At 35.9% G+C, this 19,707-nt stretch overlaps 1 protein-coding gene across 13 annotated transcripts; it reads left to right on the forward strand.

Annotated features, from left to right (window-relative positions):
- Positions 1 to 1,274: 1,274 nt before the first annotated feature.
- On the forward strand, positions 1,275 to 19,623 carry hao2 (hydroxyacid oxidase 2 (long chain)). 13 transcript variants are annotated; one of them, XM_086145261.1, is made up of 12 exons: positions 1,334 to 1,368; positions 3,346 to 3,404; positions 6,248 to 6,290; positions 10,655 to 10,787; positions 11,043 to 11,193; positions 12,483 to 12,635; positions 13,402 to 13,553; positions 14,130 to 14,419; positions 14,966 to 15,187; positions 16,274 to 16,432; positions 18,286 to 18,355; positions 18,466 to 19,623. In XM_086145261.1, exons 5-12 carry the CDS (start codon positions 11,165 to 11,167, stop codon positions 18,519 to 18,521), a joined length of 1,131 nt encoding a protein of 376 aa, XP_086001387.1. In that variant the 5' UTR covers positions 1,334 to 1,368; positions 3,346 to 3,404; positions 6,248 to 6,290; positions 10,655 to 10,787; positions 11,043 to 11,164; the 3' UTR covers positions 18,522 to 19,623. The 13 variants fall into 13 exon arrangements, with proteins under 13 accessions (XP_086001393.1, XP_086001392.1, XP_086001394.1 ...); XM_086145262.1 differs by having other exon boundaries at positions 1,335 to 1,368; positions 6,248 to 6,346; XM_086145257.1 differs by lacking the exon at positions 6,248 to 6,290 and having other exon boundaries at positions 1,301 to 1,368.
- The last annotated feature ends 84 nt before the right edge of the window (positions 19,624 to 19,707 follow it).

Below are 19,707 nucleotides of genomic sequence, written 5' to 3' on the forward strand. Positions count from 1 at the left end.
TTCCTCATTAACATTTTGGAAGTCAGGTTTTGTTTTTACCTCAGTATTTTTCACTCTGCACCATTAACTAAATCAGTAAAGTAAATGCTTTAGTGCTTAGCTTGGGCACTTTTGAATTAAACTGTTATGATAATGATAATATCAGTGATGCTATGTGATAGGAAGCATGAAGGTGAGGTTTTTTGGTATTTATCAAGCCAAACTTTCTGTGATGTGGAAATCAAAAGTCTGTATTTTTACAGCTTCAAAAAAAAAAAAACTACAACGTCGGGGGCCAAATTTTTTTGTCTAACATGTCACAAACTGCGACGCTTGTTGCGTGGCAACATGATTGTGCACTTTAACATTGCGCAAATGCTTGAGATGCTGGGTGAAAGCTCTTCAGCAAGTCATTGCTCTTCAGCAAGTCATTGGTCATGGAGGTGTTTCCCTCTTACTACTGGTTTGGCTGTTTGTCATTTTGTAAACAGGACATATATGCATGTTTCCTTGTGTATTAATTTTAGCCTAAATCTGTTGGTGGCTTGTATTTTTGTTGAACCTCTATCATCAAACGCTAGCTTGCTTAGGATTTTTATTTTATAATTTCCCCTCTAGACTTGTTTTCCTCCTTTTTATACCCCATCTATGCATTTGTTACATTTGTAAAACAATAATTCATCCAATATTTGCAATGAACATTTTGCGTCATACTGAAATTTCTGAAAATAAGGCACTTTTGAATGATAGGTTCAATGATAGCGCTTTTATACTTTGGATGAATAGAGCAGTTGTAATACACTGGCAATAGTGCAGTATGTATGTTAAAGCAGACAACAAGAATAGTGTACTCGTGCATGTTGTTTGACTGATTACAGGGGGGCCAGTCTGGGGGTTAAAATGCCATGCAGAGTTGTTGTCCTAGTCTAGCCCCGGGGTGTATGGGGTGTAAGAACTGAAATTAAATATGGTGGGTCAAAAGAAAAAAATGATTAAATAGCGGGATAACTACAAAAAAGAGGAGTTATAGGGAAAAAGTAAAAAAAAAAAGGAAGAGGGAAAACCAAGCATGACCATGGATAGGGGAAATGAGGAGGAAATAAGAATGGAGAAAAGGAATGATTGAGAATGAAAACATGAGGCATTTGTTGCCCAACCTTCAACTGACCCATTAGTTTTTATGTTTTTTGGCACAAATAGAGGCTATGTTCCAGAGTGCTGACAGGGTGGCTTAGATGGTGTTAAGCTTGTATGGGCGGAGCATTGCGCTGTTGGGGGGAGGGCTGGTGGGACGTAGGAATGGGAGGCCGAATTGCCCTCTGACACGACCCTGTCACATGAGAGCGGAAGGAGCACCTACTGTAGGCCTGCTGAACAACTTGGGTCAAGGTAAGACTATCATTTTCACCTGAATTTGTAATTCTTCACACTGCTTGTACTTTACGCACCTCCAGTTTAACCTTTTCAACCTCTACCAAAATCAAAATGTATATATATCTAGTGGTGATTAACCACTGGAAATTTAAATAGTAACAAGGTGTGTTTGACAGGGCGTGTTTATCCTTCTATAAAGCATTGAAAAGTTACCATATCCATATGGGTGAAAAACAAGAAAAAAAAACCTGACAGAAGCTGGCTAAATTGTCAACTTGTTTAGCATTACACAATAATAGCAGACAACAGCTATTCTAGAAATCCACCTGAACAATGTGCTCTCAAAAGCCATTCAGTTTGGTTAAAGGACTAACATCTTTCACAGCCTAAACAGAGGCTCACATTCATTACACACAAGCTTGAAAGCTAAACTTTCAAAAGAAAAAAAGGGGTTTAGCCTGACCCGTGGCAATGCTTAACAGGTAGTACTCATTTTATTACCAAGATAAAATTAATGCGTCACGGTGTATTAGGATCCATTTACATTAATACATTGTTTTGGACCCTGCAAATTTCAATCTCTTGTTGAACCATAATGTACTTCCATAAAAGTTTTTTTTTCATGTTATTGGAAGAAGAAAAATACATTTTTTCAAACCTATTTATTTTTTTATAGGTAACCACATTCAATTGCTCTTACCATAAAAAAACGAAAAATCCAATACTTTAACTACAAGTCAGCATTATTAGGGCAATTATATAACTTAAATGTGTATGTGAATGTGTGTGTGTGTGTGTGTGTGAGAGTAAAATGCAATTGTCATTTGTATTCAAAATGTGTTAATCAGCTTTATGACCCTGAATGATTGTTTAAGAATGGGTTTGAATCAGCATTGTACTGCCCTCATGTGTTCATGTTTGAACACAGTTTTTCATTTTCATCTTCTCACATTATGTGATGTGTTTGAATGAGAGTAAAAAGCTTTGTAACCTGTATTCAGCAGTTTTGCCAACATTTTCCAATCTTGAACGTTGTTATATTTTCTCCCTTTGGGGTCTACTTACAGTGGAAACTGTACACTGCTTTTTTACCACTTCTAGATAGAATACTATTATTTGAAGATGGTGTATCAACTGTGTATCAAATTATTTCTAAAGCAAGCATTTACAGCTAATTCCCTTACATTCTGCAGTCGTTGCTAATGTTGTTAATGTTGCTGTTCTTCTTCTTGTTGTCAGTGTTGTTTTGGCATTAAAATGGGAACCAAATAACCCCACTGTAGTCGCTAACATAATAATGATTTGGCCATTTTGAAGAGTATTTACTTTAAACAGTGAATTTATTGTAATTTAATAGTATAAAGGTAAGTAACCATCTGTCAAGAAATATTTTGTTTTTCACTCATGTATTTCTCTGTGTCTTTTTGGCTACATAATTGATATTATATTGAGACTAAATCCCTTTTGAAAAGGAAACACTAAAACCTAAAACACTCTCCAGAAATCTTCATACAAGTGTTAAAACTAGTATTTTTCCTTCTTGAAAACACACTCTGTTGCAGAAATTCAATTCTGCATTATTTTGTAAACCAGATAAAAATACTTAGATTTATTTGATCTTGGTTGAATCAGTAGCAGGAGTGGATTAACAAATTCAAACTTATTCTATTTTTTTTTCTTTGGTCAAACTTCCATCACTGTACAACATGTTGGGAAATGCTATAAAACTCACATTCTGCCCTCTATACTTAAACACTTATCTTCAGTTTTCAGTTTTGTTAAACAAATCTCTTTCAATCTCTATAAAACCAATAACTACATAGTTCAAGTTTAAAACAGGGCATGTGTGAAATAATGATGATGAAAAGTTTAATGCTTCTGATTATTTTGTATAATTTCCAGACTGGAGAAATGATTGAAGAAGTAAAAATAGAAGCTGTTTCGTACCTGTTACTGCGCTTGTCATTAATTCTGTTTTGTGTTTGTTAATAGGTTATGACTCCGACAGCAGAGAGGAAATTCTGTTAAGAGAGAATGAACATTTGTAATCGGTGAGTAAGTGTATGGATCTCCTCTGTCACCAAACAACCCCAGAAGAAGAAATACACAATATATATTTTTTAAAGATATCCATGTTTGATTTTAACTATACTTACACTGCGCTGAATTGTAATTATAATGCAATAGAATCATAATTACAGTCATTTACATATAATACTTGATAAGAACAATTTTAACATGTTATTATGCAGCATAAAGTGTCTTTGCATGAATAATTGCTGGTCACCTGCTCGGAAAAACATGATAGTCACAGTTAATGCTTAAAAGAACCCTCAAGTGTCGTATTGTTTTAATGCATATCGGTCATTTTCTGTCAATCTAAATGGTTGATTTAGAAATTGATTTAGAAAATTTGTAAGTTGGTGGTGTCAACAGTTTAGAAGATGTTTAGAACACTCAGTGGATGCATGAATTAAGGTGGGGAAAAATATACTTGGCTGTCTGCAAGGTGCTGCATGTTGTATAAAATACTGTATATTTCCATAAATGCAACTTCAGATTTTAATGATGGAAAATAGCAATTGAGGTTATTAATTACAATTTATATTTTATTGTATTTCTTATTCTCCCTCCTTCCTACTATTATCTATTATTTTTATGTTTTTGCTTGAAACTCTGGCACAACAATTTCCTTCGGGATAAATAAAGTTGATCTTATCATATCTTATCTTATTATAAAATAATCACTTCAAAAGAGGCCCAGACTGTAGTCACTAACACAATTCATTATTTGCTGCATGTTTTCCGGCAGCAAAACATTTTTGAAATTTTCTCATACATATCGAATTCTTTCCTCTATTAAGACTAGTGTTGAAGGCTACTGGCCTCTGATAGTCTAAACAGCAAAAGGTAAAAACCAACTGATCGCTTCACTCTTGTCATATTGATTTTATAACTCTTTGTATGCATCTTATGATTATATCTGCTATTTGACTTGACCAAATTACAAATCCATGTGATAAGTTTTTACTCTTTTTGAAATATTAAGACTGTGCTTCCCATTTTTAATCACAAATTAATTGATCAAAAATGAAAACTTCACCTACTCTAGTGACTGCCCATGCTGCTGCTGGTCTCGATTAGTCCCTGCTTGAAAAATAAGTTCTTCTTCGATCTTTGAAACTTCACCTGTCCCGTATGCATCAAATGCCCGCTCTGTGCAATGCGATCGAAACAAAGCAATTCAATATTGAATTCAAATCTCTCATTAAGGATACAGCATCTGTTCATAACATCAACAGAACCAGGGAGCCAGCCATGCAACTTAGGTGGGAATAGACAGTAAAAGTATACTTGTTTTATGGTATTTGCATGTCATTATTTTAACATAAACATACTGTGGTAAAGATTTTCTAGAACAGCCTCTCCCTTTCGAGGCATAGATTTGAGATTTAAAAAAAAATGTTTTCTCTTGTACATCGCTGCTTTTACTTCTTTGCAACAAAATCACAACTCTTCAAAATGTAAAAAAAATGGGAAAAGTAAAAATAAAAAGTCATACATGTCAGTCATGTCCTGGATGTGGAGCATATGACTAATTGCAGAGGAAATTACTACTTTATTGAGTTTATTTTTCTGAGACAGCCTGGCGGAACATAATGGATTTATCATTAAAAAGGGAAAACACAATCTAGATTTTCAGCCAATTGTTTGTTACCCCAAGAATTCTATTGTGCGGGGAAACACGTTTCCCTACCATGCATTGGACAATGAACACTTTGCATTTTTGATTTTGAATTCCAGCTATTTAATGGGTAATTTGTCTTTCAAGAACATGTGGTTTGGCAAAATAAAATATTAAAAAAAAAAAAAAAAAAGCAGATACATGAGCCCGCTAAACAGCTGGAACATATAAAAATTGAAATCCATAACTATAGCAAATGATGATTTCTCTTCATGACATTACAGTTGAATTGAATATCAGTGACATAAGATGCATGGTCACACAGCCAAGCAACTATATACAATCAAGGATTGTGTCAACTCGCATTTGGAAAAAAGGAGGTCAGCATATATGGCAAGCCTGTCAAGTTGTCTAAAAAAATAAAGTCTCTACTCCTAGAAAAAAGTCAGACTGCATAAAACATTTCATATCTACTTTTATTTCATTTCCTGACACCATTCTATCTCCATTCTATCCATCCATCTCTCTCTTCCTCCCCTTTATCTTTCTCTTGCTCTCTCTTTAACAATGTCAAGTTGCAAGAGCAAAATTGTATACCTTCAAAATCACCTACATAGAAAATGTTGTGCATAATATGCACGAAATATTCTAATGTAAAGGATCAGTAATACAATAAAAATGGGAGAAAAAGGGGTAAAAAAAACAACAACTTTATTACATTGAGATATGTGAATAGGAAAGAAAATGTTGAACTGTGAAAGAAAGAAATCTTCATGTCTTTGCATTTTTCTAATTTAGCAGGACAAGAATATTTTGTCTACTTTTATTTTAACAATTAATACAAAGTATCTGATCTTTGTTGCCTTCCTCTTGTATGGCAAAGTTTCCTCTTAACAGTCACAATATACACGTACACATGTATTATATATACACACCACATATGTATATTACGTTTCTCTTTGTATAGCGTGGTTTCATTGATTATTCAAAATTATTCAATGTAGTGTTTATTCAGATGGCATTTTTGGCTTTTAGTAAGGCATATTTCAATATTCAAAGGAAAACATACTTGAAACATATTAAAACCAGACAAATCAGATAGTTAATGTTCAGCAACAACAACATCCAGATGACAGTCACCTGAGTGTCCATCTCATATTGTCATAGTTATGTTTTCACATATGTTGAGGAAGCGTTGCTGTGTTTCAGGTTCAGTGAGGCTGAAATGACAGCATTACTCGGCAGGAATCAGGTTCGTGTGTCTTCCCTTTTCAACAGCAACACTGTCTCACTTGGACTACAGTCACTGTGAGCAAATAGTCCACGGTTTGTTGATTTAGAGTTAGTGAGCGGTGCTTCAGCGTAATGTATGTTTCCCAAAAGTTGACATAGTTTGTGTTTTATCTGGAAGAACTTTGACTTGGTCTGATTGTTGATTGTCTTTTAACAGATTTGCGGATTGGAGTTGGGTTTAGGGAAACATTGAACATTCTCAATTGTTTTGCTTTTTCTTTGTTTTAATACTGCTCTGCATGCCCAATGAGTCTCAAAGGGGTGTTTGACAAATTAAATTCTTGCAAAATGAATAACAAAATCTTTGGCAAATTCATATTGTTTTTACCTGTTTCTTTGCTTTACCGGTGAAAAATGTTCAGATAATGATCCTATATGACACTTATGTTGTAGCCTTGCATATGTCCATCCATGTTAGTTTATCAAACTGATATTTTAAGCAACCTGCAAGATAGGTTTGTTTCAAGACAGGTCAATTGTGATTTGGGTCTCTTTTTTGACTAATTCTTATTTGGATGTGCATAGTAAATATCCCAATACCGCAAAACAGTGTGTCTGAAAGGCAAAAATCAGAAATGTCAAAAAACGTGCGAGAAAAGATAAGATAAGATAAGATAAGATAAGATAAACTCTATTGATCCCCATAGGGGAAATTCCTTTGTCACAGCAGCGTAACAGTTATAATGTTAAGAAAAAAAAAAAAAAAAAGGGAAATAAAAATGAATACCAATAGAAATGCAAAAGCAGAGGACAGAGGATAGCAAGGCAAAAAAAAAAAAATCCACCACAAATCAACTAAGCGACAAAGATTGGACATTCCTAAGACAGAAACACATTTCAATTTATGGAATCAAGCATTTAAAAGCAGTTGTAATTTGCAATGAGATATGATTGGTTGAATGCATGTTTTGGACAGTCAGAATATCCCATCTGTCTGTTCTCCAATGGAAAGATTTTGTGAAAAAAAAAAATCACGATAATTGAAATGTAAGATGTGGTATATGAACCCTGAAAAAAGTCGTGGTGGCTTTTTTGTTGTTGTCTTTTGTGGTTTTCAGAGCAATTATTACACTAACTGTGTGCAATTCAAGAGTAGGCTTTCACTTCAAATAATGGCTCAATGTTTTCCAAATAATTTCAATTAAAATCCTGAGAATAAAACACTATGAATTTGGTTTGACGATTGCTGCTTTTCAACAGTACCTCATAAGGAAATCACTTCAGCTTACAGGCAAATTGAAATAAAGTCATCATATAAATCTTGTTGCCAGATTTTCAAAATGCTATGAGACACCAATTTAATCAAAATGGATTGACTGTCATTCAGTCATGACAGTCAATCAACCCACAATATGTTGTGTCCAAAAGCAATACTGATACATTGGGCAGACTTTCCGAATCTTGATTTACAATGATAATTTGAGTTGCCAATAATCGGGCATGTTTTCCAAATACCACCTCTTGATGGTAATGTTGTCCATTCACAAAGCTTTGAAACAGTTGAACTTTAATCACTTAAAAGTTTGTGAGACGATTTTCACATGTCAAGGTACTTGTATTTACTAATAGATTTTATCTTATATAATTTCACATAAAAACACTGGCTGAGAGCAGAGTTTCAGGTATTTAAGACTGGAATTAACCCTCATGGAGCACTTGACTCCTGGATCCAACACAGCCATCTGGGTGAAAAGAGTCTTGACATCAACAGAAGCAGGTCAGTTAAGCTGTGTGACAGTGTAGGTGAGAGTCATTGGGGTCAGTTGTAAGTCACCGACCCACATCATTTTTAGAGTTATCAGGGGTCATACAAGTTCAAGGGTCAAAATGATTTGTTCAGCTTTGGGAATGATCAATAAACAAGTATGTGTGGCTGAAAGATAGTGTCTTAGAATGCTCCTTTGTTGCTAGTTGTGATTTTGACGATGCGTTTTACCCTTCTCACAAGCCATATCTCCTCCTCCATCTATTTTTTTTTTCTTTTATTAAATGTAAAACAATTTGTGGTCTTTTCCTTTTCTACATGTACATACTTCTCCATGAAAAGCTTTGCTACTTTGTTGTAAAAGTCCTCCTTGTTTTATTTAATCTATCTTGTTTATTTTATCCTACATTGCTTATAGTAGGACAGCAGTATCTAGCACCTGTCAACTCGCTTATGCCCCCTCAGGTGAGGCACAGTATTGTCTGCCTCACCTCATGACGGTTCTCTATGGATTATTTTCCGATCAGGGAGAATAATTGTATCACACACTTATGCTAAAGACATTACACAGCTTGTAGAAGGTTGTGGTGTATATAATAATATGATAAATCTTTCTACAAGCATTCTATTGGCGGCATACTGAGAAACAATCCCGTGCCACACAGCTTGTGCAGAGATGAGCTTGGTTGCCGAACCTTAGCTTTCTTTATTTTTGTTCCTTTTTTCCCTTCCCCTTGCACTTTCAGGGAAAACAGAAGTCCCTGATGGCGGAGAGTTCTGATAGGTCCTAGCTAGTCGGAAAAAGGAAGAAGTGAGCAGTGTGCAAGGATTTTGGATCAAATATCAGTGTTTTCATTTTCAATTCATACCCTGCATTAAGACAAAGCCAAGTTTTTATATTTTTCTATGTTGACTGGAGCTTTGAACATGTCCGCTTCCCCCGATTATATCTTGATCCAAGTGTCATTGACATATTTCCACCAGCAGGTGGGTGCAGTGCTCCTGAAGGAACAGACAGCGCCACACGCTACTGCTTCTATTTCAAGGTTTCCCAGCGCTGGCAACAAAAGTGTGCCTGTTGCAAAGCCAAACCTCTGCCCTTGTTGTATCAGTGGTGTATAATGACAATGCAGCCGTGCACAAGTAAGGGTGGTCTTTTATGACGTTGGTCTAATGGTCAAGGTTTGTCCTATGCCAGTCAATTATTGACCATTGTGATGGCCCAAGGGTGGGAATACAGATGAAAACGTACTTCATGTTTAGGAGAACCATGGCTTCATATAGGGTTTTAAATATTATAAAATATAATATATAATAAATATTATTTATCATTACGCATGAAAATGTACTTCATGTTTAGGAGAACCATGGCTTCATATAGAGTTTTAAATATTATAAGCTGTTATTTTTGTGCTGTGGCGTAGTATGTGATGGTGACTGAATTAATCCCACTTATGATCGATCTTGGGTGTCTTTCTCTCCTTGTGCATCACCGGAATTCCATCAATCAAGATATGCTGGCTTTTCCTGGTTTTCTAGTTGTAAATTGATTTATCTAATACTTGGTTGTTTTTCCAGTTTTGGCGAACAACTAACTGCTAACTACTTTCTGCACTAGGATTTAGTGCAGCTAAAACTTTTATCCCGTGTTGTTCTGCCTCTGTATCTTATAGATAGTTGTTTGTGGTAGCTGTTGCGTTGATGAGATATACTGTAATACTGTAATACTGTGATTATATTGATTAACTGAAATCAGTTAAACCAATTAAATTCAATCATAAATTTGTGAACAAAATCATAAACACAGGACTGTTTTGAATTAAATTCATCAAGTTTCCTCATTTGACTTTAGATGTAATTTTGTTACAGTCTCAGAGTTTTTGTAGGGAAAAGAAGGAGATGGTAACTTAGCCGACTTCAATTGCTGATAATTTATTTGTTTCTGCTGTCTAGTTTGATGATAAGTAGAAGTAAAAGAATTTAAATTAAATCATGTGAAGAATTAGACTTATCGAAGATATGTCAATGAATCATTCTTATTTTCCTTCTTAATATTCAGATTTGAATTAAATGTTCTTGATGGAGAGGCTACTTTACCTTCCTTAAAACAACAACAGAAGTTCTTGCTCTTTCTCAAATGTTACAAAAATAGTACTTGCTTAAATAATGCCTGTTGGAGCCTATCTTTCCTAGTCGCCAAGAAAACAGGGACAATTTATTTCCATTTTCAAACACAATGATTTTCCTTGGACATACTTTTATTGTAATTCATGAATATTGAAAACAGAAAACCTATTTAGTTAGTATTTTTTGTCATGTGAAACTATCAAGAATCTTGTTACAGGCAGTGGCTTTTTGCCCTTATAACACTTATAGAACATTTGACAAAAACAATGAAATAATAACAAAGCCAAAAATGAATGGCAGCACATAAAATCCATATTTGAAACAATAGAAATAATTCTGTGGTCCATATCCCACTTCCCACAGTGTTTGGCTCATTTACATGTGTGTGTGTGTGTGTGTGTGTTTGTTTGTGTGTGTGTGTGTGTGTGGGGGTGTGTGTGTGGGTGTGGGTGTGGGTGTGAATTTGCTGTCTTATTTCTTTCACAACACAGATGGGAGGAACTTGAAAAGAATGTTGCTGACTATCAGGCAGCCTGAGGAAAAAAACAGCAATCGACATTTAAACGATTCAAAGCAACTATTATATATCCTGGATTGTCTGGTCTTCAGTGAATTTCAAAGAAGGTCTTACACTCATTTAATCTCAAAATCTTGAAATGGTGTGTTTTGTGAAATGTTGCAGTGTTTTGTGAAATGTTTTGTGCTTTGAAATGTGGTTATATATATTTTTTTTTGTTTGTTTTATTTTATTTTTTTGTGTTTTGTGAAATGTTGCAGTGTTTTGTTAAATATTGTGTTTTAAAATTCAAGGCCATTGTACCTGAGGCTGTGTTTTGTTGTTTTGTTTTTTTTTCTTTTTTTTCTTTTTTTTTAATAAAGTACATAGTTCCTCAAGATCCTGCCTGGCTGCAAAGGTTTTTCTGCATTTGGGTCCACCTGCCTCCACCTACGACCAACCGTGACACAAAGGTTTTTTTGGGGGGGGGGCAAGTCAAGAGGAGATGGAAACTAAAGACACACAGAATTTAAGGCAAGGACTTCCCAAAAACAATCATTTTCACAAAACTTAAATTTCTCATTATATTTATGATATTTTCACAGCGACACAGCTACAGGCTACAGTATGTTCCGATGTGCATCTTTGTTTGTGCAATGCCTTTTTCAGACCTATTATATTTTATTTGTGCCTACAGAAATTATGCATTGAGTACGGGTGATGCAGAAGCATGTGTGTTTTGGTGATATTGAAGGGTTTACTGATGAAGAAGTTTTTTGTGATTTTAAAATAACACCTATACATTTCTTTTGAGATGTCGACTGAGGTGTGGAATTCAGACCCCTTGAGTATATGTATTATCATTATTATTTTTGCCGTTATGTTTGTGATTCTATGTGTATATTCCAGGTTTTTAGGTCAAAGACGAAAACATGGAATCTTCGACAATATATGTCTATGCATATTTATTGTTGCATCAACCTTTTAGCATTTTTAGATTGTTGTACGCATTATTTGTGGTTCATGTAGTGCATGCAATCAGTCCAGTACTAGATATGCTTAAGGCCTATTTAGGAAGTAAGATTATTTTCCAGTGTGATGGGCTTTTCTGTACAACATATCTCTAAACAAGCATTTTACACTGGTATTTCAATTGAATTAAAGAATGCCTGACTTCCATACATCCAGCTTTTCCTATTTTCTACCGGCTTTTCAAATGTGCAAGTTTGTGAAAAATAAAAAGGGTTAACAAAAGAACAGCTGCTCTGTGTACCAATGGGAAGATAGGCACCGTATCAGATGCCTGTTGTTATCAGTGTACCCTCTATCAGCACAAAAACAAATAAGAACAAAGGTCTCCCTTAAATCAGAAACACCCTCTGTGATTTTCATAGCACATTCCTGAATGTTTGATAACACATGACTGCAAAAAGCTGTGAATGCAAGAAACATCTCAGATGAGAAGTTTTAAAAATCATCGAAAAGGTCAAAGTAATTTTAACTGCTCGATCACCAGAGAGTGGACGTTAGACTTGAGTTGTGTCCTTGGCATAGGTTTTATATCCTGCAAAGTTTTACAGTGAAATGACATAGTTATTGTTAAGCTAAGATAACAACTGAAATCATTAGGACAATAATTTGGAGTATTTTAATTATTTTCAGTGTTTTGATTTAGGTGAATAATGATTTTTAGAGCTTGCCATCTTTCTCATGTTAATTGAATAGAGTCTCCAATACTGAAACGAAAGAGGACCAATACATTACTGTAAGTCTATTATTTCTGGGTCAGAAATAATTAACTGGTAATACATTCTTGCCTGCAGAGAGGGAGGTCGCTGCGCAGAGATGGCTATGGTATGCCTGACAGACTTTGAAGAGTATGCAAAGGAGCATCTTTCAAAGGCCACCTGGGATTATTATGCAGCTGGAGCAGACGAATGTTGCACCAGGGATGACAATCTACTGGCTTACAAAAGGTAAAGTGGTAAGAAAAAGTTCACCCTGATCAGGAAATGGTTTTGTGTAGGTCATTCAATTTTGTAATTTTGTATTTTTTCATGCCATTTCATACCTGCAACACACCTGGACTCAACTCATATCCAAAAGCTATTATAAAGCAGAACATACGAACAACTTATTTATGTTGGATAGCTGCTGTTTGAACAATGTATTTTGTTTTTTAAGCATTGACATTTCCCAACTGTCCATTTTATATGTAATTGCTGAGGTTAGTCAAGACTTCTAAACACGTTTAAAGAAACTTAATTCCCAAATAACTACATGCATTAATACATAGAAGAAATAGAATAAAATACAATACAGAATACTGAATTATATTTATTTAATACATCATCTTGGGGCATCAAATATTTTCTTTTCCCTCTTCCCTACTTCTTATTTTAGTTTAGTTTACTCATCTCTCCTAGCAGAAAATAGATGATATCATATTCAGAGAATTGTTGTTCTTTATTCAAGAGGGTTCGATTACATATCAAGGAATTTGGGAGCCGATAAAACGGTCTCTAAACAATCAAATCAATTTTCTTGTCTTGACATGTACAGCCATGGTTGTCTACTATAACTTATTTCCAAAAAACATTTTCTTGAAAGAATGGTGATGATTGTAGAGAATGTTCGAATGTTCTATAATGTGTGCAATTTGACGTGCAAAAAAATAGTGCACATCAGTAACTGACATGCTCTTAAATGTATGCTTACTGTGACTATGCATTTCAAATACAGAATTCGCCTGAGACCTCGTATCCTACGTGATGTATCTGTCAGTGACACACGAACCACAGTGCAGGGAACTGAAATCAGCTTTCCGGTTGGCATTGCACCCACTGCCTTTCACTGCCTGGCCTGGCATGAAGGAGAGATGGCCACAGCACGGGGTGAGGACTGTGACATTGCAAACATTTACATATTTGTATGTAACACTTCTAGGTAAACACCTGGTACGAATGAATTTCTATGTTATTACGATATCTATCTATCTATCTATCTATCTATCTATCTATCTATCTATCTATCTATCTATCTATCTATCTATCTATCTATCTATCTATCTATCTATCTATCTATCTGTCTATCGGTCTGTCTGTCTGTCTGTGGTGTTTTTCTGTTATCTCTAAAAACTAAAAACACTTCAGCAGCAAATCGAGAGCAAAATCCAAGCAAAGACACTGAGTTAGTTATACTCCCCCAGATTAGAAGAAATTACATTTTTCCTCACACTAGTGCTTTAGATGCGAATTTAATTTTACGGGGGTTTCTGTTGGACATGAAGTTACGTAATTGATGTTAGATTCAACAATGGAATTTTGTACTGGTATTATAACATTTTTACAAGACAATGTGACGTGGAAGCGAAAAAGGCTCACACAACTATAGTGGATATTAACTCTCAGTTTGAGCTGTGTTTACTACGTCCATTGTCCAGTAATAGCATATCAATTTCTGCCCAACAGCCACAGAGGCCCTAAACACCTGTTATATCACTAGCACCTACTCCACCTGTTCAGTAGAGGAGATTGTGGCAGCAGCTCCAAATGGTTACCGCTGGTTTCAGCTTTATGTGTATCGGGACAGGAAACTGTCAGAGCAGATAGTGCATCGTGTGGAGGCTCTAGGCTTCAAGGCCCTCGTCCTCACTGTTGATGTCCCTTACACTGGAAAGCGCCGCAACGATATTCGCAACCAATTCAAGCTGCCGCCACACTTAAAGGTCAAGAATTTTGATGGAGTCTTCCAGGTAACAGTACGTTTGTTTTTGTATTCTTTACAATCCCAGAATTATAGTGTAAGCCTTCCCACACAGAGTATTACAGGAAAATAGAGCAAATGTGGAGAAAATACAAGCAAAAACTCACCTTGCAATTTGATTTCACGCAAACGTGCTGAACACACGGTGGTATTTTCTGCTATTCAATTTGCTTTCTAATTTGAGAAATTAGCCTTTGTTTTATTTTGTTTTTGTTTTTTTTTTTGTTGTTGTTATTTTTTTATTTATTTAATGAACATGCAGAATTTACATTAATGTTTTAAAAAGGGCCTTGACACGTATTTAACTGAAAACTACGTAGTACGGAAAGAATTTTCATTTGGTTTGTCAAAAATGTTTCAGTAAATTTCTGACAATCAATAATTGATCCCTGCCTTCAAACTTCAAGTTGGATATAGATCACTGCCATTGTTGTTAGGTTAATGCCACCTCTAAAATAAGTGTTATCTACATTTAGTATTCAGTAGTTTTGGATCAAATAGACGAGGCAGGCAGTTGCACATATACCATATACAATATAAGCAGGAGACCGCCGGACCGGAGGAGTATGGGATCCCGGCAAACACTTTGGACCCGTCCATCAGCTGGAAGGACGTGTACTGGCTACAGTCCATCACCCGTCTGCCAATTATTATCAAGGGTATACTGACCAAAGAGGATGCTGAGCTGGCTGTGGAACACGGTGTCCAGGGTATCATTGTGTCAAACCATGGGGGAAGACAACTGGATGGAGGTCCAGCCTCGGTAACCGCCGCTTTACATTAAATTCTCATGCCACATTCGAACACCCTGACCGCAAGGCGTAAAATAGAATGCAGGCTTGAGAGGACATATATGTTTTCTTTTCTAAAATCAAATTCTGAAATCATAAACATTTGTTATACAGTTGTGAAAAATACATGCGGCCAGACAGATCCATTGGATTAAATTGAATTGAAAACAAAGCAGCCAAAATACGGATACAGTGGAAAAACCACAGGCAATAAGGAGTCGGGAACTTATAAAAGGCAAAAAGATGGAAATGACACGGAGAAAGAGAGCATAAACATTCATACTCTTTTTGGCCGACTCTCACCCACTCATTGACTTTCCCTCAATACATTCCCTCAGGAGAAAACCCACCATTACAAGGGATGTGCATATTTTTTGTTAAATTTAAGAGAGCTCTCTAAGATTTTTCATTAGAGGAATGGAGGGAGTCATTCTCATTAACTTCTGCAAATTACTAATTGTTTTGTGTGTGTCAGCATTGTTAATTTACAAGAAATAAGTATTTGGAAGACAAAAATAGGATACATGAGCAAAAAATTCAGCCATGTAAATTATACTAAAACTTATTTTTAAGATTAAACTATAATGGGATAAACATAAATACCAGATAAGTTGTGAGTTTTAGAGAACAAGAGAGGATTGTCCGAGATGGAGGTTTGCAAAGATGAAAATGTTTAGGTTTGTTTATGTATTTTTATGTTATAAAGATATTCGATGCAAATTTGTATTGTCAGCTCAATATAAAGGTCTGAAAGGCCCCAAATTCACTACTCACATTGATGAATAGAATAATGAAATCTTTATTATGGACCTTGTTCCTCCCCAGGATTGAAAGTGGGACTGCACCCTTTACTCTTAAATGTTGGAAATTCAAGCTTGTAGTTCCCCTCAATCTTGTGCAGTTAAAAAAAATCTTAAATTAATCACAAAGAATTCTGTTAAAAGCCATGGTTCAACTTTGGGCTTGCGGCAGTATGCCAGGACTTATGGAATCCAGTCCAAGAGTTTAAAATGTGCACTGTACTGACCTTGTGATATCTTTGCCCCTGATTGTGACAGATTGATGCACTGTCAGAAATTGTGGACACAGTACAGGGTCGGATTGAGGTCTATTTGGATGGAGGGATCAGGACAGGAAGTGATGTTTTGAAAGCATTAGCCTTGGGAGCCAAATGTGTTTTCATTGGTCGCCCAGCTGTTTGGGGCCTTGCGTACAAGGTAAGCACTGATAACCGTTCGCCCGTGGTGGTGTTTATGTGTGGGAGGCAGGGGTTTGTGGGCTGTCTGTGAAGCGTATACAAAATATCAAGTGCCATAAAATTCAATGATACATTATTTCATTGAAACTGGGCTGGACTGTTAAAGACATTTCACCTATCATCCCAGAGGCTTTTTTTCAGTTCTATCTGTAGATGTTTCTGGTACTTACCCTTCTCGGGGACTGACCCTTAAGAAATATGTATCTCCTGGCCACAATCAATACTTAGTTTGAAAGGCCTCAACTATGCCTGATGAGCTGGTAGAAGCAACTGAGAGGGTGAAATTGTGGAAGATATGAGGTCCTTATGTCACCAACCTATCATCATTTCAGTTCTTCGAGCCATATTGATCCAAGCGTAAATGAGTTTTGGAGTAAACATTTGAATTGTGTTGCCTAAAGACTGTGTTGAAGGTTGCCTGTTGAGAGACTGTCTTTCCAATTTAACAAAGATGGCTTTTTAACCCACCTCTTATGACATCCGTCCTCCCTTAACAAGAGGTAGACATCCCTGTTTCAAAGGAAGACTTATTGTCCTTAAAAGTTAAGAGGACTGCCATCAAAGTAAATAAAGATAGACCACATGAACATTTGGTTCTGCACTGTGGTTTTTCAATAATATTGCACAAATTCAACATCTGTAACTGGCCCTATGAAACTAGCTCAAACACTGCATGAAGGTATCCCTCTGAAGTGAGCCTCACTGGTTGGAGGAAATACAAAGATTCTTATACTTTCAGACAATTACAAGGCTATTCTCTCTTTGTCACAGTGAGCTCATGAACTTGCTTTTCGTTTCTCATACCATCTCCTAGTTTTTTGGGTTATACATGGGACATGTATGACCCAAAATGTGCCCAGTCACATCAACTGGTATGACTCGAATGTCCAAGCACAACAATGCAGAGGCAACCTTGGACGACACATCTTACTTTTCACTAATGTCACCTACCTGTCTTGGGTTTACACATGGGCAAACTCAACCGCTTAATCATAATATGAAAAGCCGGTTTCTCTGTGCTGGACAACCTGTTCGTGCTGCAGTTATTTTGCTTATTTTATTTCCACAGTTATTTTGCACAGTACTGTGCATTGTCGACAATGTACAGTACTATGTATTCCATATTTCAGGACAGTACAAGTTTCTTCAAGCAAAAACAGAGATATCCAATGGACACACCAATGTCTCTCATTGTGGAAAACCTCAATTGAAGAGGTTGACAGCAGAGCTGTATGCCCCTTCTGGGTCACTTCTGGGTCAAGGACACCAGACTCAGGATCTAAATTGGGATGTTGAAGCGTTCACAAATGAGATGAACAGAGTCAACAACATCAAGTTTTCACATGGAGATGTTCAAGTGACCCTAGATATTCAAATGGCAGGGAAGGTCGATAAATCACAGCCGGACCCAACTCCCGTCCAACCCCAACTCAGTTGAACATACCGGCTCATCAAGGCATACGTTATTCCTCCCACTCTGATAATTAACTTGGTTCAGGAGTCACACCTTGAGAGTTTAAGACTTAAACTCCTTACAGTTTGTGAGAACTCAAGAAGCCTGAATGACAGATGATGGGCTTCAAGAGATTAAGCAAGTGTGTCATCAGTTTAAATTCGCCATTTTGAGATTTATAAGCAATACTGGGGTCATACTTTTATTTCAACACCCACAAAAATTATCAACTACAATGTGATGAACTTTTTTACCACCACATTAATCAACTTCACATTGTTTAAGTAAAACGACACTGGAAATGTATGGATTTAAGACCATTTTAGAACATGTTTGTAATTTGGTATGTGATCTTACAGGGTGAGGATGGAGTGAGGGAAGTACTGCAAATCCTAAATGACGAGTTCCGTCTGTCCATGGCATTATCAGGTGAATCATAGCTGTTTTAAACAAATCAGCAACATTAAATCACAACTTTATCTTTTATCATCATCAGTGTGTCAACTCAAGAAAGGCAATTCTGTCCTCATCCTGTCCAGGTTGCCGAAATGTTGCTGAAATCAACCGGAACCTCATACAGTTTTCCAAACTGTAACACACCAGCAGATAGGAGCAATGTGGACAATTTGCTTGCTGAAAAAACCTAACTGTGAAGCAAAGACCGGTTGTGAAAAAAAAAGATCTTAAACTACTTTCACTTCAGAACAGAACTTACTAATTTTTCTTGTCTGAAAACACACAAAATAAGCCTGCATAATTTAGATATGACATCTAGTATGTATGAATGCAAGTGTGCGTGTGTGTGTGTGTGTGTGTGTGTGTGTGTGTGTGTGTGTGTGTGTGTGTGTGTGCGTGCGGGGGAGTTTGTGGGAGTGTCTTGTTAAAGCTGTGGGTAAGGTGGCAAACAAAGTAATTGAACAAGGAATGTGTTTGGATTGGAAAGCAGAGCGGTACTTTTCCTGAACACAACTTCTTTGGTTCCACTGTATTAAATGGAAAAGTAAATGACATAATGTAAACTACAGTTGAGATGCTACCAGTGCTTGCAGTTAATAAATGCAGAGGTGGTTAAAATGTTTTGTCCCATTCTGGATCACTAGTTAGCCCTAACATTAATGATTAATTCATGTCTTAATTCACTTTACAAGGTTTCATTTTTTTTCTTTTTTTTTTTCTTTTTTTTGGAATTGGAAAAAAAATGTAATAGTTATATTCATGGGCAAAGGTAATTATAGCAATGGTTATAGCAATATCCCAGCTGAAGTAATGTATGTCTGTATGTATTATAAAAATTGGGAAAGCGTTGCATTCCTATAAAAGATATGTTCGTCAATGCATGTTTGACACTCATAATGTTTTCTGAGGAACAATTTGTATTCAGGAAAGGTGGAAAGATAGCTGTGATAAATGGCCTGATCAAGAGTTATAATACGTATTTTAACTCTAATTCATGTAAAAACGGTCGAAATGAGTTTGCAGTATGATACATTCTTCTGTAAGATATGATTGATTGAATCCAAAAGAAGAAACAAGTGAAAAGGTCATATACAGGCGAATATATATACATAAATATATATATATATATATATATATATATATATATATATATATATATGCAGTATATACATACTGCTTTTTTACCACAATTGAAAGTGTACTAGACTAATTACTTTATCAAATAAACTGAAAAACATCTATAGCTGTCATACCTATTTGAATGTTTTATTCACCATATCCTTATGTAAGTACAGGGATTACATTTATTAATGTTAAGCTGTTTG

The sequence above is a fragment of the Fistularia commersonii genome, chromosome 4 (genome assembly GCF_037954325.1).
Source record: "Fistularia commersonii isolate RoL2024-O1a breed Wild chromosome 4, RoL_Fcom_v1.0, whole genome shotgun sequence".
NCBI lineage: Eukaryota > Metazoa > Chordata > Actinopteri > Syngnathiformes > Fistulariidae > Fistularia > Fistularia commersonii.